Here is a 24,367-nt window from a genome sequence, read left to right as displayed (position 1 = left end):
CTTATTAAATTGCCATTCCATAAAACAATCAAAATGATGGCCAGTAAAATATATTACACATGAATAATCATAAAGATATGAGACAGACAAACATGACATTATAAAACAAAATACACAAAAGTCAAATGTTTAACTTTAACTGAGCAGTAGCTAAGACAAGTAAAACTCGGCATAAAAATTCTTTATTTGAAAACCTGCTGAAAGTGTCAGGTCTTAATATCCTTTCTGAACTTTTGATAGATAGTTTATTTCTTGGTGAGTATCAAGTAGCGGGTAATTCACATTGCTTGCCGCTTCAATGGCAGGGCAAAAGAGGAGCTGGATTCAGACAACAACCAATGAGGCCCTGACTTTTACAGTCTGGGGAACTGATAAGCATGTAGGTAACCTGCATGGATTAGTGATTACTACCCTTAACAGAAGGCATGGGATTACTACCCTTAACCAATAAGTCTTGATGCTTTTGACACAACTGCAATATCTCTGCTTTGACGGTGGTGGTGATGAGGGGAAGGGAAGGGGAATTGGATTCAGATGACAGTCACAGAACTGCTTCTAAGGACAAGTCCATAAACAAAGTATGTCAAGCAGTACTGTAAATTTTCAAGAAGGTTTATTGCCCAGTAAGAATGTTGCTAGCAGTACATTTTTACTGATTATCATAAGGCATGGGGATAACTGCACAGTGCAGCAGTTGCTACCCTTAAGAGAAACATGGGGGTGACCTGCATGGTGCGGCAGATACCACCATAAGAAGGACCATTTGGTACTTTTCTGCTGTCATTACCTTGTTACTATGTTACTATATGAAAAGCAGTACTGTTTTGTACTTTCCAGTCTCATCTTGGATGGATAAGGAATACATAGTGACTCCAGTTGAGATGATCTCAGTGTTTTGCCAGACATCTAAAATTTCATCAAAATCCATTCACAGGTTTCTCTGCTGATACAAGGTCACAGACGGGCACAACCTGCCCATAATGCATTCTTTTGTTTTCCTTTGGTAAAGAACATCCTAGATTTGAAAGATCTTCAGCCTGGATCTTGGTAGCTCTGGGGGCCTTTTGCTTAATTTATTATTTTTTTTTGTAGAAAATTTTTCTTGCATATTTTCTTCTGTGAAATTTTTCCTTTCTAGAAGTTGCAGGAAATTAATATTTTGGGTAAAAGATGGTCTCTCAAAATTTTGCAAGAAATAAAGGTCAACAGAGAGGCAATCCTATAGATTATGCTTCTTTGGCTGTCCATCATACAGCAATGATGACTGGAGGAGGGGAAATTTAATGCCTGCTAGGTCCTATATTTCAAATGAAGCCTTTGTGATTATTTGGGTAGAAGAAATTGGAAGACCACTTGATATTATGCCATTGAAGATGATGCTGTTGATTCAATGCTTCCCTATGCATATCAATTATCTGAATAGAAATAATTAGCAGAGATTAGGGATGTGAATCATTTTAGGATGATTAAAATTATCGTCCGATAATTTTAATATCGTCTTAAACCGTTATGGAACACAATACAATAGAGATTCTAACGATTTATCGTTATAAATCGTTAGAATCGTGAGCCGGCACACTAAAACCCCCTAAAACCCACCCCCGACCCTTTAAATTAAATCCCCCACCCTCCCGAACCCCCCCAAATGAGTTAAATAACCTGCGGGTCCAGCAGCGGTCCGGAACGGCAGCGGTCCGGAACGGGCTCCTGCTCCTCAATCTTGTTGTCTTCAGCCGGCGCCATTTTCCAAAATGGCGGCGAAAAATGGCGGCGGCCATAGACGAACACGATTGGACGGCAGGAGGTCCTTCCGGACCCCCGCTGGACTTTTGGCAAGTCTCGTGGGGGTCAGGAGGCCCCCCACAAGCTGGCCAAAAGTTCCTGGAGGTCCAGCGGGGGTCAGGGAGCGATTTCCCGCCGCGAATCGTTTTCGTACGGAAAATGGCGCCGGCAGGAGATCGACTGCAGGAGGTCGTTCAGCGAGGCGCCGGAACCCTCGCTGAACGACCTCCTGCAGTCGATCTCCTGCCGGCGCCATTTTCCGTACGAAAACGATTCGCGGCGGGAAATCGCTCCCTGACCCCCGCTGGACCTCCAGGAACTTTTGACCAGCTTGTGGGGGGCCTCCTGACCCCCACGAGACTTGCCAAAAGTCCAGCGGGGGTCCGGAAGGACCTCCTGCCGTCCAATCGTGTTCGTCTATGGCCGCCGCCATTTTTCACCGCCATTTTGGAAAATGGCGCCGGCTGAAGACAACAAGATTGAGGAGCAGGAGCCCGTTCCGGACCGCTGCCGTTCCGGACCGCCGCTGGACCCGCAGGTTATTTAAGTCATTTGGGGGGGGGGTTCGGGAGGGTGGGGGATTTAATTTAAAGGGTCGGGGGTGGGTTTTAGGGGGTTTTAATGTGCCGGTTTTGCGATTTTTCGATTTTTCGATTTTTCACGATTTTTCACGATTTTTCACGATATTTTACCCCCCCAAACGGCAACAATACGATTCCCTCCCCCTCCCAGCCGAAATCGATCGTTAAGACGATCGAGGACACGATTCACATCCCTAGCAGAGATTTCCATTTACAACTATCTCTGGCAACTCTTTCCCAGTTCTCTGTGCTGACATTTGCATTCTTCAGGTTCCTTTTCAAAATATCCCTATGACCTAGGATAATATTTGAGCATCGATGCTCATGCATACAGACTGCATGGTCTGTCCATCTCATTTGTACGGCTGACATAAGCGACTCAACACTGGGTATGTCAGCTATTCTCACTGCCTCAGCATTTGGAATTCATTTTTGCCACTTAATTCCCAAAAGCTGCGGCAGGTGTCTCAGTTACAGGTTTGGAAGCTTTTTTAATGTTCATGTTATGGAACACAAAAATGCACCGCAGCATGGCACACTTTTATCTTAGTTGCTGTACTGACACTGTGCTGATACCAAAGCCATTTTGATAACCTTGCAAATGCAATGTTTGCATCAGGGATGTTATCACTAGAAACTGTGCTTCCCAAATATATAAGTATTGACAGGTTGTAGGGGATCTCCACCAACAGAGTCTTCAAGTATGAATCTTGCCTATTAAATGATTAATAGAGAAGTTTAGTTTTATTATTGTTTATCTTTAATCCAAACTGCTTTGCTGTTGTCACAGACTGAATGGTATTCTCTTGGAAGTCTGTAAATAAATGAGCAACTAGTGCTGAATCATCTGCAAAGAGAAGTTCTTTGATGAATTCTTCACACAACTTGGAACTGGAATGTTGTCTCGCCAAACTAAATAATATTAGATCCATTCTGGCATGAATGTAAACTCCTAAACCAAGGGTTTTCTCACAGCACAGAGGGAACAACAACAACTACGAACACAATACAAAATGTGGGAGCAAGGATACATCCTTGTCTCACTCCATGCCATATCAAACGAGCCAGAAACATTTCCTGCCACAGAAACTCTACCAGTTATCCCATAAGGATATTTTTGTGTTACTTTGATAAATTGCTTTGGACAGCCATAAAGATTTTAATCAACCTCCATAACATTTCTTTATCCACTATATCAAGAATCTTAGAAAAACCAACAATCACTACAGAGAAGCCTTCATGTTCTCAGTGACCTTTTCTTGTAGTTGCCTCCTTGAAAAACATATCGTTAGTTGATCTTTTTGCATGAAAGCCATACTGACTTTCCAGAAGAATGTCTTGCAGTTGTAAATGTATTAGTTTGGTGGGAGGAGCACAGACTTCCTTTAAGGCATCATAAAGGCACTGTGAATCATTTTAAGCAGCCAAAGCATCAAATTCTTTTGCTTTATTCTCCCACCAGCTATCCTTCATACAGATCTCTTTCTAGAAGCCTGATTTGATTGCTTTATAGTTTTTCTCAGATTCAACTGTGATAGAGATGTATGTAAAAGATGTTCAGCATAGAGTTTTTAGGTTTGCTGGAGAAAATCTTGTATGCTATCATTATTTTCATCAAACTAATCTGCATTCTTAGGTTTGGATGAGCAAGTATGTCACATAAAACGTTATAAACTGTTGGTATAAGAATATTCCATGGCACAGGAATTGTTTCCTTGCCTTTTTCATTGTCGGACACTGAGGCTTGGGTATTTGCCATTCCTAATTAATCCTGAATATCCATAGATTCGACCTTCCTAATATCAAGCTTTTTAGGAGCAGCAGGACGTACATTACTGTATGTCTGGGTATGGAAGTTTGGAAGTTACCTACAGTTTTAACAAAGAAGTGATGTGTGGAGCAATCAGGTCCATGCATTGCGCACTTATTAAGATTATGCACCAAATCATTTTGCCTTTTAAGAAAATAGTACAAAAAACAGTGATGCTTATGAATGCTTTCATGTAAAGGAGTGTTTCTCTGGCTGGTGGAAATTAATATTAGTGATGACAACTATTGCTGCAGACAAAAGCTAAGCAACAATTGTACATTTCCATTACATATGCCCTTGCCAAATTTGCCTAAAGTTAGTCCATAAATTCTAAAATCAAAACCAACTCTTGCATTTAAGTTGCTTAAGATAATGCTAATCCTTTAGCTGACAGAATTCTTGACAGCACTGTTAAGGAAGCATTAAAACTCTTATTTAATCTCATCTATATGTGACATTGTTGAAGCATAAATCCTCAGGACTATAAAAGATCATTGCTTGGTAAGGGGTAGTCTGACAGATGAGAGTTGGTCTGATATATTTTTTGGTAGTGAAGGTAGCTTATCAGCAAAATTTTTCCTGGTGGAATGATAATCCTGCAACTCTTCTTTTATCAGGTTCTTTCTCAAACCAAAAGATGAAATGAGCTTTTTCAAGAATCTATCTCTGCACCTTCAATCTAGTCTCTTACAAGGCTTTTATAACAATATTCAAGTGGCCTATCTCATGGGTAACAATAGCAGTCCTTCTCTCTTGCCAATCTGAGTTTTCATTATCTAAAAAAGTATGAATATTCCAGATCACTAAGGTCATTGTTTTGGTAATGCTTTGTCTTACCACTAAAAAGGAGGCCCAATGGCTGAGGCTGGCCAACAAGGTTAAAGGGAGTTAACTTTCTTTACCCCACTTTTCCGTGGGCTTCCTCAATAGGGGCAGCTAGTATTATCCCTAAAGATTGCTTCCTGGACACGTAAACAGATGCCTCATTCTGTTGTTGCTCAGTCAATTATCCTGCGACCATCATGTTTAGGCTGCCTATGTGCAGAGATCCAGCTGGCAGCCTCCGGCTCCTCAAATCTAATGGCATCACTTTCATTCCATCACCACATCACTTCCCCAAAATAATATCCCTCATGGTGGGTGAAAACAGCTACTGTCATTCTTCCATCTGAATATCTCTATGGGCTTCTAAAATCCTGGTCCAGTGGCACGCCTAGGTATGATTACTGGGGAAGGCAGAAGCTGTCCCACAATAGCTGCTATCTTAAGAACATAAGAACATAAGAAAATGCCATACTGGGTCAGACCAAGGGTCCATCAAGCCCAGCATCCTGTTTCCAACAGTGGCCAATCCAGGCCATAAGAACCTGGCAAGTACCCAAAAACTAAGTCTTGTTGCTGCCATCCATTGATTTAGAGTTCATCTGCTAGCTCAGTGGTTCTCAACCCTGTCCTGGGGACCCCCCCCCAGCCAGTCGGGTTTTCAGGATATCCACAATGAATATGCATGAGAGAAAATTTGCATACACTGCCTCCATAACATGCACATTTTCTCTCATGCATATTCATTGTGGATATCCTGAAAACCCGACTGGCTGGGGGGGGGGTCCCCAAGGACAGGGTTGAGAACCACTGTGCTAGCTGAACACAAGATCTCCACTATTATCTGAAATCAGATCATCTGCTGAGGAGCTCGTTCAGTGCCCTGCTGCTTAAATTTTCACTATAATCCTGGCATGGAGGCTAACAGGTACTACTAGGCCTTGCCCAAGGTGAGCTGAAGGAAGGGACATTGCAGAATCCATTCAGTCACCACATGATGGTGCTACTGCCTACTATAGATTCTACAGTGACCTGATGAAGGGAATATAATTCTTAAAAATACAATGCAAATATATGACGTTAGATCAATAGAAAAGCAGCATCTCCAACTTGTTTGTTGACCTTTATTTCTGTGTATCTAAGTGGATTAACACAGCAGCCAGTCCACTTTATTCAATATTGTGCAAGAAAAGAGAACTGCAGGCCTTTTTTTTGTATTGGTTTTGCCTGATCCTTAAATCTGGAATACATTTCTTATTTGTGCTGATTTTTGCTAGCAACCCCCTCTATCAAGGTGACCTGGTTATCTGAGACCAGGCGTCGAGCACTTTTCTCTGAAGGCCCTCCATTTTGGAACACTCTTCCTGATTCTTTGAAGGGAATGAATGATATTGTTACTTTTCATAAACTTCTTAAAGCTTTTTTTGTATCAAGAAGCTTTCAGATAATCTCAGTGGATTATGTGTAGTTGCAATTAGCAGTTAAAATATGAATCTGTATGATTTAATTTTTGTCTGTTTTACTGTTGTTTATATGTATTTAATGTTTTATTTGTTGTAATTCGCTTAGCATGGTTGATCCAATATAGGCAGATGATAAATATTTTTTTTTATAAATAATGAATAAATAAATACAATTAGCAAAAATTCATTTTCACAGTATTGTTTACCACCTCCTAAAACTTGTGAATGATATTCTAAACATTAACCTTTCAGATCCATTTGACATTTTGCCAGTGACAGAGTCTGATGCTTTCAGCCAATTTGGTCTACTAAATATGGGAACAAATTTTCCAGACACATGGATTTGGGCTGAGACTAACACTGGGTAAATGAGCAATCAATATCTCTTATTATGTTGAAGCTAATTATTTAGAACAAGGGAGAACCAACTCAACTGCAAATTGGTTTTATTTATGGTAAACCTGGCAGACAGTTTTTTTTGTATACATTTGTAATAAATCTTTATGATATTTTATTTATTTATTTAAACATTTTTATATACCGGCATTAGTTGTGGACATCATGCCGGTTTACATCAAAACTGGTAAAGTATGGAAGTTACAATTTAACAGGGAATTAGAAACTGGGAGGAGGGTAAATAATTAAATAGGATAGACGAGAAATAACAGTAACATTAACATTAACATGGTTCCTCGGTGTGAACGAGGAGAGAGGATAACAACATATGGTTCCTCAGTATGAGGAAGATGGAACAGACGCAATGTGGTCTATTTTTTTTTTTTTTTTATTGGAGGAGGTGTGAAATTTTATTCTGGGTAGGCATGTTTGAACAACCATGTTTTCAATTTCTTTTTGAAGTTGTTCATACATGGTTCAAGGCGTAGGTCAGGCGGCAGTGTGTTCCAGTGAGTGGGCGCGCATGACATCACGGCGTGCGTCACGCTCGTCTATGTGCTTTCATTGGCTGGAGCGCCCAAATTGACGGGCGCTCAGGCCAATGAAAGTACGCTTTGCTTCCCTCACAACCTTGCAGCCCCTGTCAGGGGCACTGCCCTGGGGAAGGGGATTCACTCAGTACTTGCGCCTCTCAACCCCAGCTGGGTTCTCCGAGGGGGGGGAGGTTTTTTCCTCCAGGAGAACAGGGACCTGCGCGGGGAGGGGGACCGCTGCGAGCCGTTTTCGCCGCCGGCTGCCCCTTCGGAGGACGGCAGAGAAGGGAAGGAGCTGAAAGCAACAAAAAGTAAGAAAACAACAAAAAGTAATGTCGAGTCGCTTCGGGAGGAGGGGAGGAGGGGATTTTAGGTTTTTAGAGGTTTCCTTTTGGGGGAAAGTTTGCCATCTACCATTACCCCTGCCTCTAACGCAGGGGTAAAGGTAGGCGGTAAGTTAGCAGGTTAAACGCGCGGCAAAACGGCAGGGTAAAAAAGCGATAGTCGGGGCGCGCGTTTCTCGTTGGGAGGGAATAGCTAATTCGATCGTTTACATTTAATATACGTGCCGCGTGCGGAAGGGGTTACCTGGGGATTTAAAGAGGCTGTAAGGATGGGTTAAAGGGGCTAGTGTATCGCAGGAAGGGCTAACGCGGCCGGAAAGTGAGTAGAAAGCGGGTTAGGAGCGGGGTAACTGCGGCCCCACTTTACTGTATCGGCCTGAAAATATGTCTGTAGTGTATCCAACTAACCTTGGATTGGAAGGCTAACATTTCTCAATATGAAAAATGTCATTATTCCTCCATGGAGAGGGAGGGAGTCCAGGTCTCTAGGCAGATGCCAATCCACCAGCAATGTCTCCTTCATGCAGCAGAAACTGGGACTCCCCTCATTGATTCTTTTGGCTGATGGTATTTTCTTTTGTGTAACATTTTGATTTCATTTTTCATACTACCTAGCTCAGCAACCAGCACAAATCTACAAGTGACTGTACCTCACAGTATTGCTACCTTTGTGGCTAGTGCATTTGTCGTTTCTGAGAGACTCGGCCTTGGTCTGACAAGTGAACCTGCAGAGGTAACTTAACTCTTTAATATAGACTGAGCCATAAACGATCAGAGGCTATTGAAAAGACTGCCAATGAATCTTAGCATCTTGGATTTTCCAATTAACTCTGGATACTTCTCATTAGTGCAAATCTGTGTAATACAAAATGAATAAAATGTGCTCTGGTTTCTAAATAAATATCTTGTATTAGATTATAAATACATAAGACAAAGAAACCAGAGCAATACAGCCTGTAAATAGGCTGAACCCACTTAATTATACAACCCTTTTTGTCACAGGTAGCAATTTGTATAGACTTCTACAAAAGAGTTTCATCTAACAATTTGCCAAGCTTCAAAAAATTGTGAAGGTTTGTTAGATTGGTTCAATGATCTTTTCTGAAGAAACTCAAAGTAGATTCAAGATATTTGCTTCCAGCTTTTGAAAACTTCACTTCAGATTTTTTTGAAAATCTAAAGCAAATATTTTTATAAAATAATCTTGAATTTTCCCCAGAAAAACAAAAATCTGGTTGATTTCCCTAGAGGCTCTGGGGAAAATATGAAAATTCTATCATACTTAAAACTGCCTGAAATTTGCCTGGTTGGAGTATGACATCAAACTGTTTGGTCACTGCAGTTACCCTGCACTCATTACCTTACCTTGAAGGAGTGACAGCTATAAAATGGACAGAGTAATAGCAGCCTCTGAAAGCTGAAATGTAAAGCTTCGGCATAGACAATTGCATATCTTGCTTCTGACTTGTCTCCCTTCCCCCTAGTCACCGAGAGAGAACACATTTGGACAAGCACACACACACTGAGAGGACATGATACACTTTAGGCATGGGTACGAATGAATATCTAAAAGTAAGAGTAAGGACATTATTGGCAAGAAACAGGACTATTTAGCCTGATTTTTAGATTTTCTTGTTTCTGAAATTGACATTTAACGTTGAGGTATTCTTATTTCATTTTTCCCAGATAGAAGTATTCCACCCTCTCTTCATTTCTCTGAATCTGCCTTTCTCAGTTGTTCGAGGTGAACAATTTATTGCAGAAGTTATCCTTTTCAACAACTTAGCATCGATGCTTGAGGTACCATGTATGATTCCAACACTATGCTGTAGCATATTCACTTAGGGCCGGATTTTCAAAGGGTTACGCGTGTAAATCTGGATTTCGGAGCGGCCTGGGAGGGAACGGGGGAAGGTAGCGCAGCTCGGCATGCACAAGGTGCACAATTGTGCACCCCCTTGCATGCGCCAACCCCCGATTTTTTTAACTTGGGTGCGCATGTATGCCCGAGTGCTATTTTGAAAATCTATCCCTAAAGGCCGGATTTTCAAAAGGTTACGCACCGGGCTTATTTTCAAAAGCCCCGGAACGCATGTAAGTCCCGGGGCTTTACTAAAGGGGCGGTCTGGGGGCGGGCCGTGGATGGGGCAGTCCAGGGCGGGGCAGGGGCAGGGTCAGAGGCTCCCAGCACAGTGGCTGACCCCACTTAATGATACAACCCTTTTTGTCACAGGTAGCGATTTGTATAGACTTCTACAAAAGAGGTTCATGAAACAATTTACCAAGCTTTAAAAAATAGTGAAGGTTTGTCAGATTGGTTCAATGATCTTTTCTGAAGAAACCCAAAGCAGATTCAAGATATTTGCTTGCAGCTTTTGAAAACTTCACTTCAGATTTTTTTGAAAATCTAAAGCAAATATTTTTATAAAATAATCTTGAATTTGATTTTTAGTTGTTTTTGGTTTCTTTTTGTATTTTTTCCTTCTTTTTTACAGATTTTTCTATTTCTGTTTCTATTTCTTTGGGTTTATGTTTGTATCATTATATATGTTTTGTTTTTTGTTTTATGTTAGGTGAAGATTTTGTACAGTAAGGGACAGGAGGTGTTTTCCCTCTTTTTGTATAATGCAGTGAGGAATAGTTAAGTGTAGAGATATAATTCTTAGATTTTGACAAGCATATAAAAATAGGAGTTCATCAGTTTACTAGCTGATTAGAGTGAGCTAATCTTTATTACTGTCTTTTTTTGGGTGTCCTTAATTTACCGGTAATTATATTTCACCAATATTTATTTCAATGTTTCTTTCACAGGTTTTGGTAAAACTGGACCAAAGTGACTCCTTCAGCATCATTATTCCATCAAATAATACAAACACTGTACCAAATGAAAAGAGGGCAGTTTTACCAGCTCAGGATGGAACAACCCTTTTCTTCCCAATTAAACCAAAACTACTAGGCAAAATTCCAATTACAATAAGAGTGACGTCACCCACTGCCTTTGATGATGTCACCAAGACAGTCTCCATTAGAGTTAGGGTAAGTGCACATTTTCTGACCTTATAATGTTTTCTGAACTGAGAAATCCATGGAGCACCTCACGATTCAAACAGCTGACCTGAGCTATGAACCGTGCAGGAGGGAGAAGAGTGACAGCAGGAAATGCAAGTAAGAGAAGGGCTTGGCCAGAGATTCCTTTTCTGGATAATGGGAATTTCTGGATAATGGATCATTGGATAAAAAGTGCTGTACTGTTTACTAAATGGTCAAATAAAATGTGTTAGAACATTTGTCAAGTGCCGAAGTCTGTTTAATCTGAGTCTCCCATTCTCCTCCCTTCTATTGGTTCAGGTTCTCCCGCATTCCACTGTATTGATCTGATCTCAAGTGATGATCCCTACACCTTGTGTCTGAGTTCCCAAAGTCTTAGACAGAAGTCAACATAACATAAGAGAAAAACAGCTAAAAAATGCTCAGTTCAGCTGCCCCTGGCTGGCTGCAACAGGATAACCTAGAACCTTGAACTCCGTCCAGAAAAGCACAGCGCAAAACACACACAGGAAGAGGCTTGAACCTAACCTCCTGGGCATTTTTCCTATCTTATCTCTGATAGAGCTGACTCCTTCCAGTGACAAATTTAGTTTTGTGCTGTGCCTAGACACTGATGGTGCTGTCACTCTTCCCCCTCTCCTGGAATTTCAAACAAGAAGCAGAAGGTCTAATCTGCATCTCCAGAGCTTCCTGTGGTAATTCAGTGGTAGATTCTGTGGTGAGAATTAGAAAATTCCATCTTTTATTTATAAATATAAATAAAAAAAATAATTTTCCAATCTGTAGAACTTATTTTGTTCTTTTACTGGGTGAGGAAAAGGAATCTCAAGAATAATCACAGGGAAGAGATATTGGGATGGGGTAGGAGAAAGAGAGGGTGGGAGGACCAGGGAAGGAAAGAGGAGAGGAACAACCGGGGATTGAGGAGAGGGAGGAGGAACAGGAATAGGGTGAGAACATGAGAGGAATGAGAATGGGGGAGAAGAGGGTGAGAGCAGCAGGGATTGGGAAGAAGGAGGATCAAGAATCTGAATGGGAGGCAGGATCTTGCATCAAGATATTTGGGGGGGGGGGAATGGAGGGTTCCAGAATCTGGGGAGAAAGGAGAGGTAGGAAACAAGGTAGGTTCAAGGATCTGGGAGCTAGAATCAGACACGAAGGGATGTAGGATCCTAATTGCAGTGGGAAGGAGGTGTCCCTACCCTGCTCCAGTCCTGCTCCCCTTTCCATTCCCACCCTTTTCTCTAACTTCCCACCTAATCTCACACACACACACACACACACACACACTCCTGATGCCATTCCCTTCTCTCTCACACAGATGCACACCCTACCTGCCCCACCACGAGCCAATCCCCTCCAATCCCCCTAGACTGTCTCCTCTCTACCCAATGATCCACAGCTCCTCTTCCACTCTAATGATTCCCCTTTCATCCCATCCTAATCTCCCCAAAATAATCCCTCTTTGCTCCCAAACCCCTCTTTACCTCCAGCTGATCTGCCTCTAGTCCTTCCCAATGATCTCTCTCAGCTCCTACTACCATTATAATAATCCCCCTTTAATTCTCTCCTCTCTATCCCTTTCATTCCCAGGATCCCCCTCTCATCCCCAGGTCATACACCTGTCATTGTAGCTGACCCCAGTGGAAAGGAGGAAGAGAGCAATGGCAATGACAGTGCAGGAGGGGATGAGCTTTACCAGGGAGCAGAGCAGAGTTTCTTTGCTCTGCTCTCTCCCTTTCAGCCTCACATCTCCCCTCTTGTTCTCTACAGGCTGCCTTGGAGGTGAGGGACTGAACCAGGTTGCACAGGGCTGTTCCCTATTGAGTGAGATTCAGCAAAGCTGGAAGCCAGCAGATCTTGAGCTAGCCTGTTTCCTCAGATTTTTGCCTCCCTAAAAAAAGGCCTAGTGTGCCTATTGGCAAATCCAAGCCTGACTCCCTCTTAAACGTTTTTCAATAGCAGGTGTGTATGTGTGTGTGTGTGTATGTGTGTATATAGAGTCTCCACTCACTCATCTCTTTAGAAGCAGAGTGAGTTTACGCTTCCAGAGCTGCCTATCAGAAGCAGTGCTGGAGCCGCCGAGGCAGGGATCTGTTCTGATCATCAGAGGTGGGGATGGGATAGGGGTGTCTGGGGTGGGGTAGAGATGAGACAGTTTCTGGTATGACCAAGAAGGAGAGGTAAAGTCTGGAATACTGATGGCAACTTTTTAAATGAAAGCGGAAAAGGTTGCGGCAGTGGCAGGTATGGGGGGGGGGGGGGAGGGATCGTGTTTGTTTTGTGGCTGCTATTCCCGACAGAGCTGTTTATGTTTAACAGGGGGGGGGGGGGGAAGAGACATGCAATCAGGTTGCGGGCCCTTAGCATTTTTTTCTTTTTTGGATGACACTTGACAGCTACTTAACCAGATATCTATGAAGATATCCGGTTAAGTAGAAAGTTATCCAGCCACACAAGGCCGGATAACTTGAAAACCTAACCAGCTATATTCAAACATAGCCAGTTAGGTTTTCATGTTACCCGGCTATATGTAGCTGGATAACTTTAAGCAAGTATATTCAGTGGGATGTTTATCCCGCTAAATATACAGGACAAGTTATCTGGCTAACCTTAGCCTGATAACTTGACCACTAAATGGCCTACCGAATACTGGCCTCCAAATTTTCATGCTTTTGTGTTTCTATGAAATTCAACAGAAGATATTGTTGCGCTGCAGAGGAGGCCTTGGCAAACTGTTGCGCTGCGGTGGAAGAGAGCGCTAGGGGGCGCTCCCCAGTGCAGGACAAGGAATGTGTGCCCTTGCGGTGAGACAAGCCTTGTCTGGGAGTGGAGCTTGAAAGTCCAGAGACAAGACGTGGAGCTTGGAACACAGTGGATGAGACATGGCAAGCAAGGTCCCTCAGGCGCCCTACACAATCTGTAGGCTGGTCACGGACCACACTGTCCTCAACACGCCCTACACAGCCGGATGGCTGGTCGCGGACCACGAGAGGAGCGGGCAAGCTCGGGATGTAGACACAGGTCAGGACAAGTTACCCCTTGGATCCTCCGGAGTCGGAACAGGATCCGGAAGCTCGGATCATGTAAAAACAAGAAACCTCCGGAGGCATGGGTACTCAGGACCTGGGACGTAAGATGAAGACATCAAGACTCAGACATCAGGAAGTCAAACAGCAGGAACTTGGACATCAGGAATTCGGATGCCAGGCAGGAGCAAGGTGCAGCAAAGTCCATGGAGGAGAAGCTCCCAGGAGGACTGACTCCTTGCCAAGGCAAGGATGGAATGATTCAGAAGCCCTTTTGTAGGGCTGGACCAGGAACGCCCAGGGAGGAGTCCAAGGATGGCCACACCTGCGCTGTCCCTTTAAGAAGGGAAGGCAGACACAGCTGTGCTCCTAGGAGGAAGGGGCAGGACCATGTACCCTAGGAGGAAGGGGCAGGACCAGTGTCCCTGCCGCTGCCGTGCAGGAGCTGGAGCAGGAAGAAGCTGGGCCTCAGGCAGGCCCCAATGGAGTGGCAGCATCCTGCCGCTGAAGATGAAGCTAGGGGCGGCTCCTGCCGCTGAAGAGGAGCTACAAGTCCGTGGCTTCCTGCCACGATGAAGAGGAGGTCCGGGTGCAGCTCCAGGCCGCAAAGGGGACAGCGAAGACAGCAGCCTCCAAGCCGTGAGAGGAAGACTGGTCGGCGGCTCCATGCCGCAGGAAAAGCCCCAGCTTCTGCGGCCTCTGGGCCGTGAAGGTAAGTACCTCCTGTGGCTCCAGCTGTGGGAGGAGTGCAACAGATATACTCCAGCAGATGACTGGGAGAAAATGAGTGAGGTGGAACAACAGTGGGCCAAATTAAAAGGAGGAAGTAAGAGGAAAAAGAAACTGGTCTGGTTATCAAAGGAGATGGCTGAAAAAATAAAAGCAAAAAGAATAGCGCTCAAGAAGTATAAAGGATCCCAAAAAGAGGAAAACAGAGAAGAATACCTGGTAAACAGAGGGAGGTGAAGACAGAAATCATGAAAACAAAAGGTCAAGTGGAAGAAGGGATTGACAAAGACATAAAGCGAGGTGATAAAATATTTTTCAGATATATCAGAGAAAGAAGGGAGACCCAAAGTTGTATAGTGACATTGAAAGGTGACAAGGAGCAATGCATGGATAGAGACAAAGAAATGGCAGAAATATTAAACAAATACTTCAGTTTGGTGTTCAGTAAAGAAGACCCTGGAGAGGGACCATTGCTAGTTGAGAAGACCATAGATGGGGTGGGGAAGAGAATGGAAGGGAAGAGCTAAGAAAGCTGAAAGTGTACAAGGCCATGGAGCTGCATGAGGTACATCCCAGGATACTTAGGAAGCTTAGAGATGTGCTAGATGAAAGACCTGTTCAATAGATCCCTGAAAATGTGAATGGTGCTGCGTGACTGGAGAAGAGCGGTGGTGTTCCCACATCACAAGAATGGTAGCAACCAGGAGGCTGGAAACTACAGGCCAGTTAGCCTCACTTCTGTGGTGGGAAAATTAATGGAGACTCTTCTGATGGAAAGGATAGTGAAATATCTACAAACTGTTGTATTGCTAGACCAGAGAGAGCATGGATTCACCAGGGGGAGGTTCTGTCAGTCAAATCTGACTGATTTTTTTGATTGGATGATTAGAGAATTGGATCAAGGAAGAGCGATATACTTTGATTTCAGCAAAGCTTTTAATACGGCCCCGCATAGGAGGCTCGTGAATAAAATAAGAAGCTTGGGATGTGGCGCCAAAGTGTTGAAGTGGATTACAAATTTGTTGACTAACAGGAGACAGCATGTAATGTAAATGGAACCTACCCTGAAGAGAGAAAAGAAATGTAAGAAAACTTGAAGAATGGTCGAAGACTTGGCAGCTGCGATTCAATGCCAAGAAATGCAGAATCATTCATCTGGTGTGCAGTAATCCAAAAGAGCTGTATGTGATGGTGAGGTGAAAGACTGATGTACACAGGACTGGAAGATGGACCTTGGGGGTGATAGTGTCTGGTGAACTGAAGGTGGCGAAGCCAGGGGCAGCTCAAGGCCAACTGCTGCCTGAAGCGAGGGAGGAGATCGTGCTGAGCGCCTCCCCCCCCCTCCCCACACACAAGGTGTGGCACGACACAGATCAAACCATCAAGATGGCAGGATGGTGGTGTCCCCTTTAGAGTCCGGCCCTTTCAATGATTTGAAATGCTGGGAAAGTGGGAAGACAGGGGGGGGTCAGCGTTCCCAGAGGTGTGGCAGATAAGAGTATTCGTGATATTTCTAGGAAGATGGCAATCCTGCCACACTCCTCAGAACCCTACCATTTTCTTTCCACCCTTCCTCAGCATTTGTACTCTGAGGAAGTGGGCGATTAGGTGAATGGTGAGGGTCTGTGCGTGGCGCATTCGATCAGGGCCAGTGCAAGGGTATAAAGCACTCTGTGAACCTTACAGCCGTGCGACCCCATATTCAATTAAAAATGATGCATTAATAACAGATTTTATATGAAAAACATTCAAAGTACAGTCTTCTAATGTAAAAATATCACTTATAACAACATATATATTATATATACATGCACTGTTGTGATACCAATAAGGAAATCCTGCAAAAAAGACAATGGAGCCCATGGGTATTGGGCTTATTGTAAAGTGTGTGTCATTTGGGCTTAGCCCTCAGAAAACCATGAATAAACTGAACTAAAATTGCAATAGAGTAAACCTCCCATACTAAAACTGTACTAATTGCCAGGAATCAAACAGTACAAGCCCTACCCATGAAAATGCAGCAATGCAAATATCACCCCATGCCCTAAAATACCAATACATCCCCTATTAAGAAAACTGAACAAGACAGACTGTTATAGATCCCTACACAAAAACTACACAATAGCAGAATACCTCACTTCCATCCATACTAGAACACAGATAGACCCTCACTAAATACAGAATAGAGTGACTATAAAGTATAAACAGAAACGTGCAGAGTTAAACTGAACTGGAAGTTGCAAAAAGCCAGACTCTGTATGAAGTGCAACAATGGAAAAACAGAAATATCACCATAACATTAAAATCTGTAAATATAAAACATCAGTCATAATGGTAACAAAAAAACAAAGAAAAAAAATATTTCAAGACAGCTGGCAAATAGAATACATTTCCACAATTAAAGTCACAACAAATTTTTTAAAGTTCCCAAAAACCAATAAAATAAAAACAGCAGATGCATCAAATAAACAATAAATAATAATTAAAACTAATAAGGATAAAAAAATTTCCATCTTTCTATACCTGGGAACTTTTGATTTCCAGTCACCCTAAAATAGTCTTGGATTACTGAGGGAAGGAGGGGGCTATACATAAATTTTTTCCCACGCTCCCTGATATACACACACTTTCTAACACATACATGCTCATTCTCTTCACACACACAAGCTCGCTCACACTCTCATATTCTCACATGCCCTCGTGCTCACACACACGTTCACACTTTCATATGATCTCACACACACATTTTCACTGTCTCACATGTTTACACACACACTCACATGCTCTCACACTCCCTCAAACACACATGCTAACATACATGCACACTCACACACTCCCATGCTTTGGGGGAGAGATGCAGGGGATTTCTGCTGGCTTGTTTTGATCAATATCTGGGGACGTGTGAATTTTAAAGTATTGAAATGGGGTGTATTGAAAAAATGTTTGGAGTGCACTGACTAGGCGTCTCGGGCGTGGCAGAAAATTGATGTTCCCACTGCAAATGAAAGCAGCTCCTGTCACCTTGTCCTTTCTCTCCTCTTTACCCATCCTGAAGTGGAATAGTTGTTTTGCAAGGGCCAGGCTAGGTCCATCTGTTAAATCCTTCCTGTAATCAATTGAGTGAGATTAGGGGAAGGTGGGAGAGAGAGACCTCTATAATCTCAGACTGGCCTGCAAAGGATTCCAGCTGGTAATAAACTTTATTAAGGAAAGAGATGGTAATTCAATTTGGAGCTGTCTTGACATCTTAACTCTACATATCCTGTTGGAGTGAGTGGTATAACTGGATACCCCCCCACCCACCCAAAAAAAAAAGCGCAGGAATTTCAGAACACATCATTTGGTTCCAGCAGGAGTTACCGAAAAGCAGAGGAAGCAGCCTGTTATTTATGCCTTCCATGGGTCTCCTGCTTCTGCTCTGCTTTCATCAGCCGCCGCCCTGCCCCACCCAAGTCTCTGGTCGGCATGTTTGTGTGTGCTGCCGGCTGCTGCCTAGAAATCGGCTCTGCAAGTTGCGACTGCTGTCCCATTCCACCCCGCGGCCCCCACCTGAGGCTCACTAATTGGTCATTCCTCAGCAGTCGGCTTTTTATTCCCTCCAGACCCCCTCCCCTCCTGCGGGCTGCCAAGCAACAGCAGAGGGCACACGGGAACGGGAACCGAGGCTCGGGCTTGCAGCCTTACCTTTTTCTCTGATCTGTGGTGGCAGGTGACAGGCGGGAACCGCTAAATTTAGGCACAGGATGGAAGGCAGCCCTGCAGGCCGAGCCTGTGCAGCACAGGTCATGAGCGCCGCCGAAGAGGGGAACCGGCAAAGGGGGAGCACCTTATTTAACCAGACTCTGTCACGAGACAGCAGCAGAAAATGGTTGGCGCAGTGATGTAGGACACTGCACCTTTTCAGATGTGTGCAAACGCCGGATGGCAGTGTGTGAGGCAGACTCAAAAGGCCATCGCCTCACCCTGCCTCATTATAGGACTGCCCCTGGGCGAAGCAATGTGACCAGGCGATTGCTAAAGCCAGAAAAATGCCAGGCTGCATAGAGAGAGCAATAACCAATAAGAAAAAGGAGGTGATAATGCCCTTGTACAGGTCCTTGGTGAGGCCTCATCTGGAGTACTGTGTTCTGTTCTGGAGCCAGTATCTCAAAAAGGATAGAGACAGGACGGAGGCAGTGCAGAGAATAGTATGAGGTCTGTATCCGAAGACTTATGAGGAGAGGCTGAAGGATTTAAATATATATATCCTGGAAAAGAAGAGATGCAGGGGAGATATGATACAGACCTTCATATACCTGAAATGTTTTAATGAAGCATGATCCTCAAACCTTTTTCGTTGGAAAACATACAGAAGAACTAGGGGTCAAGAACTGAAAATTCAGGGGGGAAGACTCAGAACCAACATCAGGAAATATTTCTTCATGGAGAGGGTGGTAGTTGCTTGGAATGCCCTTCTGGAAGAGGTGGTGAAGACGAAAAAGGCATTGGCCCTTCTGGAAGAGGTGGTGAAGACGAAAAAGGCATTGGATAAACATTTTGGATCCCTAAAGGCTAGAAGTGAAAACAAAGAAAAGGGTGCACGTGTGTAACCTAACACGGAGTGGCATCTACTATGCCTAACAGAAGGCATGGGAATTATTACCCTCAACCAATTATTACCCTCAACCAATTATTACCCTCAACCAATGATGGTTCTGTGTCTACCCCTTCCAATCTGACATCATAAGCCCTTATTCCAGTTCCATAGAAACTTCTTTTTCCCTAAACAGACAAGTCTGCCTTTCTGTCATTGTTGTCTATCTGTGGTCTCTTATCAATCCTGTCTTCTATACTCGTCAACCTAATTACTAATGATCTAGGACATGGAAGTCATTTCAAAGCCATTTTTCACAGGTTTTATCTATGTAAATGGGCAAATTGAAAATAGCCCATCTTCAATGTGGATAAAATTACACGTATTGTTCTACAATGGGGCGGATTTTAAAAGGGTTACGCGCGTAAATCCTTCGGCCCTCCTCTAGTCCTACCTAAATCCCCCCTACCTTTATTTTGTAGGGGGGGAGCATTTGCTGCTGTGCCAGGGGATCCCGTGCCAGCCGGCTGCCGGCGCGCAATCCCCTGGCACAGCAGCAAATGGCCGCTGTACCGGAGGCCTCGGTCCTGCCCCCCAGACCACTCCTAGACCAGCGCCCCGCCCACGCCCCGCCCACATCCCGCCCCGTCCCTTTCACAAAGCCCCGGGACATACGCGCGTCCCAGGGCTTTGCGCACGTTGCTCAAAATAGGCTCGGCGCGTGCAGGAGCAGTTATGTGCGTAAATCCTGAGGATTTACGTGCGTAACCCTTTTAAAGTCTGCCCCACTATTTCCAAGTGCTAAGGTACCTGCAGAAAAAGCAGCAGCAAATCCGCGAGAACTATTTTCTTGGAGTAATAAAACAAAACTCTGCATGTAGGTTTGTTTGATTATTGGTGCAAACCTCTTGGTTCAAAAGTACCCACAGTGTGAAACAGTGCAGCCAGTTTGATTATTGCCCTCTGCTGGGACAATTTTCATAGGCATTTACCTACTCAAATAGGTATTTACTCAGGTAAAGTAATCTGACTTGCAATTATTCTCCTCAAATACAATGAAAATTATGCACATATTCTACAGAGTGCATACTTTTAGTTGTATTAAACAAGAGGCATTCCTGGGGGTGTATTCAGGTCAGGGGAGTACAACAGTGAACAAACAGGTGATATTCAACTATACGCATGCTATTTTGCCCCTGCTTGGCCACCTACAAAAACAGCAAGTGCAAATGATTTATTTATTATGCTTTATTAACTATCTTTGTGAAGAGATCCACTCAGGATGGTGTACAGCAAGTTAAACTGACCATCAGCACAGAGTGCACCAAATGGTGATACTTAGAGTCTAACAATTAGGCATAAGCATGCACAGTACATATAAAGTCATTGATACTGGTCAAGTACAGCTAAACCACATTAAAGTGAGAACAAATGAATAAAGAAATGTATGCATATGATACACAAATATAGACACATGAAACAGAGAAGCAAAAGCTGTGATGGAAAAGACATACAGAATAGTCAATTGACTCGTTATTGGTAGGGCAGCATGGTCAAACATATAATAATGAAGTACATAAATAAAATAACATATCAGGTATATATATATATATATATATATATACACCTTTAACCTCCTGAGTGCATAGTTTGTCATAGTAGAGCAAGAATTCAGGTCTGGAGTTGGAGTTGAGCAGGGAGCGTACGATTTGTCCATCTTGCCAGGTACTTGTGTCCTGGATTAGCCACTGTTGAAAGCAGGATACTGAGCTTAATAGACCCTCGCCCAGTATGGCAATTTTTATGCTCTTATGTTCTCCTTAAACACATTCCATATAAACACATGGCAGAAGAGCCAGGCTTTCACCAGCTTTCTGGCATGAAGGTAGTCCTGCATTAGGTGGAGCTCTTCTGGAAGTCAGTTCTAGAGGGCAAGGGCTGCTGCTGTGAATCTGCGTTGAGAGGTGTTAGAGACTCGTTCAGCACATGTACTTTGCAGCTGCCAATTTTCAAGGGGCAAGGTACACAGACTAAAAAAAAACTGCTTTTCTGTACACCCTCCGACTTAATATCATGGCGGCTTGTGGGTTGAAAACCGGACGCTCAATTTTGCCAGCGTCCGGTTTCCGAACCCGTGGCTGTCAGCGGGTTTGAGAACTGTCGCTGGCAAAATTGAGCGTCGGCTGTCAAACTCGCTGACAGCCGACGCGGGCCCTCATTTTAATACTAAATCGCGCGCACAGGAGAGCAGGCGCTCGCCTGCTCTCCCGCGGCTTTTACTGTTATCGGCCTGTTAGAAATTAAATATGTCTCCAGTTGTCATTTACTATGCCTATGCATTAGGGAGGATTATAGACCGTAACCTCATGCGTGTGTGAGACTGGAACTTTGGCTTCCTCATGTGACAATATACCGCAAGGCTCATTGAAAGAGTTTTCTCTCGAGGGTGTCTTTAGCCTGGAGCAGGGTCTGGTGAGGTAATAAAATGAAAGACTTTTCATGGGCTCAGCACTCACTGATAACCTGCTACCACCGTACTCGTCCAGGATTCAGGCCCATGAATGGCCCTAACAGCTTCCTCCGCGCCAGGAGGTGGGACATACACACCCAGCCCAACTTACTCCTTATCCCACCTTTCCATGCTACGAGGCCGTTCCCCGAGTTGTGCACTGTAATTTGTGTGGGGCCCCTCCAGCTTTGGGGCCTGCTGTGTTTGCGCCATTCACACCTGCTTAAAGACAGCCCTTGGATCTTCCTTTTTGAAGTGAATTCTTGACTTCACTCTAGTTTGCATGTATCTTTTATTCCATGTTTCAAGAAATAAAAAACCATAGAAAGCACATCTGTGAATGTTAGTTATATCATACTGAACAATTATTTTATGTCAACAGGCTGAAGGAATCCAACAGTTTTATTCACAGTCAGTGCTTCTGGAGGCAACTGGCAATGTATCGCAAACTATAACAAAAAATGTATCTTTTGCATTCCCTAATAATGTGGTGAATGGCAGTGAGCAAGCATACATCACTGCTATTGGTAAGAGAGACATTTCATTTCTTCTATTAACGGGTTTCAATTACATTTATGTCTGAAGATGAAATAATCTTTCATATACATGAAATACTTCCCATAGTTTTGAAAGTCAAAGCAATAATGCCCTCATTTTTGAAAGAAAAAAGAATCACTTTTGGAAATCATTTAACCCTATTATCTTTGCGGGGTAAATTTTCAGAAGCTTAGGAACCTTTTATCCATGTAAAAATAGAATTAACCGAACTAAACCAGTCCTTTATGGGCAAATGAAACTTTTGTGGTTACATTTAAAGCTGTCAGTTGTGTGGTGGCACTCAGCTGGACACGTTTAGCCGGTTAGCAGCTAAATTTGAAAACCCTACCCTAGATATGCTTTGACCTGGCCCCTTTTTTTGTCTGGCTAAATCTGTGCACACAGTGATTTGGTGCGAACAGATTGTAGCCAGACTAGACTGTGGGAGGTGGGAAGAAATTTATATCGGGCAGATTTATGTAATCAATTTTAGCTGCGTAAATCTTTTGGATATTGACCCCCATAGTGATCATGCAGATTTGTAGTGGTGAAACAGCCAGTATGCTCGCACCTGAAAACTTTTCATGTAACTGGTTCCCAGTCCTGTCCTGGAGGCATACCTAACCAGACTGTTTTTCAGGATATCTGTAATGAATAAGACATATTTACACACATTGGGGAGACTGTGTATGAATGAAGGCGCCTACGGAGCCTTTACCAGGGACTGTGTTCATCCCACTGGAGGACATGTTAAGATTGGTAAAGTGCAGTGAATGGGTTGAACTATTCTTCTAAGGCTTCACCCATTGGAAAGGCCTCAGTGGTTCAGTCTTGGTTTCATGTAGTGGCTTGAGAGAAGTTTCTATGGGAGTATTTCAGTGGAGCTTCGAGAGAGAGGAAGTCAACCTCTTGTCTCCTTGCCTGAAGAGGATTGCAGGGAGTGGGGATGCCACACAGGTTGCCCACTTGGCAACTCACTGTGCTGTTTATTCTTGTTGTAAAATCCAGAGTGATTTGTTGGTTTGCTTGCTTAATTGGGAACTGGCTCTTTGGATAGAGCATGAGTATTATTTAATGCACTTTTTGTTTTTCTAAAGGTGACATTTTTGGACCTTCCATTAAGGGCCTTGAATCTCTCATCCAGATGCCCTATGGATGTGGTGAACAAAACATGATAAACTTTGCACCTAGCATCTATGTTTTAAAGTATCTGTCACTAACAAATCAGACTAATCAACATATTATGAACATGGCCATTGGTTTCATGGAACAAGGTCAGTCTTCCTGGTTATTTATAATAAAAGACGAGAGGGCTTTTATCAGTGATTATAAATAATGTACAGATGGTACATTTTCAAATGTATAAGTTGCACTGAATTATAAGTCGCACCCCCTATGTCACACCTGATTGTACAACAAAATTAACAGCATAGTCTGAGAAAGAGAGAGAGAGATTGTGACAGTATATAAGTTGCACCAGTGTATAAATTGCAGTCATTGAAATAGCTGAAAACAACTGTGACATACACCGGAAAATACGGTAATTTTTGTCATTATCAATCTTGAGATATAATAAAATCACTTTACTTAAATTTAAAATGTTTGTCACAGTTATCTCTTTAGTATTAATTGTGGTTTTGTCAGTAAACCAATTTGTAATCCATTTCACCACCTTGGGTCCCACTCCCAGGCTTTTCATCTTATTCATGAGCCTCTTATATTGGACCGTATCAAAAGCTTTGCTGAAATCCAGGTAAATCCCATGCTTGAACTAATTCTCTAGTCACCCACCAAAAAATCGAATTCATTTGATATGACATTCCTCTGGTAAAACTATGTTGCCACGGATTTTGCAAACCACTGGATTGTAGATATTGCATTATCCTTTCCTTCAGCAGAATGAATTTTCCCGCCACCTAGGTAAGACTAACCAGCTTGTAGTTTCCAATCTCCTCTCTGCTACTACTTTTGTGAAGTAGGGCCACAACCACCCTTCTCCAATCTTGCGGCACCACTCCCCTTTCCAGGGATCTATTGAACAGGTTCAGTGGACTCACCAACACTTTTCTGAGCTCTTTTAGAAGTCCGGAATGATGAGGTGCAAACTGAGTTTGGTGGTAGGCACTATGAATATTGAAAGTTGCATCCATAGCTAAGAGGTAGAATGTACTAGTGCCAATTGATTTCATGTATGTAGGAATTTGAGCCAGA

At 43.3% G+C, this 24,367-nt stretch overlaps 1 protein-coding gene across 1 annotated transcript in view; it reads left to right on the top strand.

Annotated features, from left to right (window-relative positions):
- LOC115088601 (CD109 antigen-like) overlaps positions 1-24,367 on the top strand; it is a 220,564-nt gene that overhangs the window by 119,906 nt on the left and 76,291 nt on the right. The window contains exons 18-23 of the mRNA XM_029596859.1: positions 6,711-6,822; positions 8,347-8,464; positions 9,418-9,531; positions 10,543-10,767; positions 22,002-22,146; positions 23,254-23,430. Of these exons, the coding sequence (XP_029452719.1) occupies positions 6,711-6,822; positions 8,347-8,464; positions 9,418-9,531; positions 10,543-10,767; positions 22,002-22,146; positions 23,254-23,430 (891 nt within the window). The remainder of the gene's footprint in view (positions 1-6,710; positions 6,823-8,346; positions 8,465-9,417; positions 9,532-10,542; positions 10,768-22,001; positions 22,147-23,253; positions 23,431-24,367) is intronic.

Source organism: Rhinatrema bivittatum, chromosome 3 (genome assembly GCF_901001135.1).
Source record: "Rhinatrema bivittatum chromosome 3, aRhiBiv1.1, whole genome shotgun sequence".
In the NCBI taxonomy this organism is placed as follows: domain Eukaryota; kingdom Metazoa; phylum Chordata; class Amphibia; order Gymnophiona; family Rhinatrematidae; genus Rhinatrema; species Rhinatrema bivittatum.
This window is presented reverse-complemented; position numbering and strand designations above follow the sequence as displayed.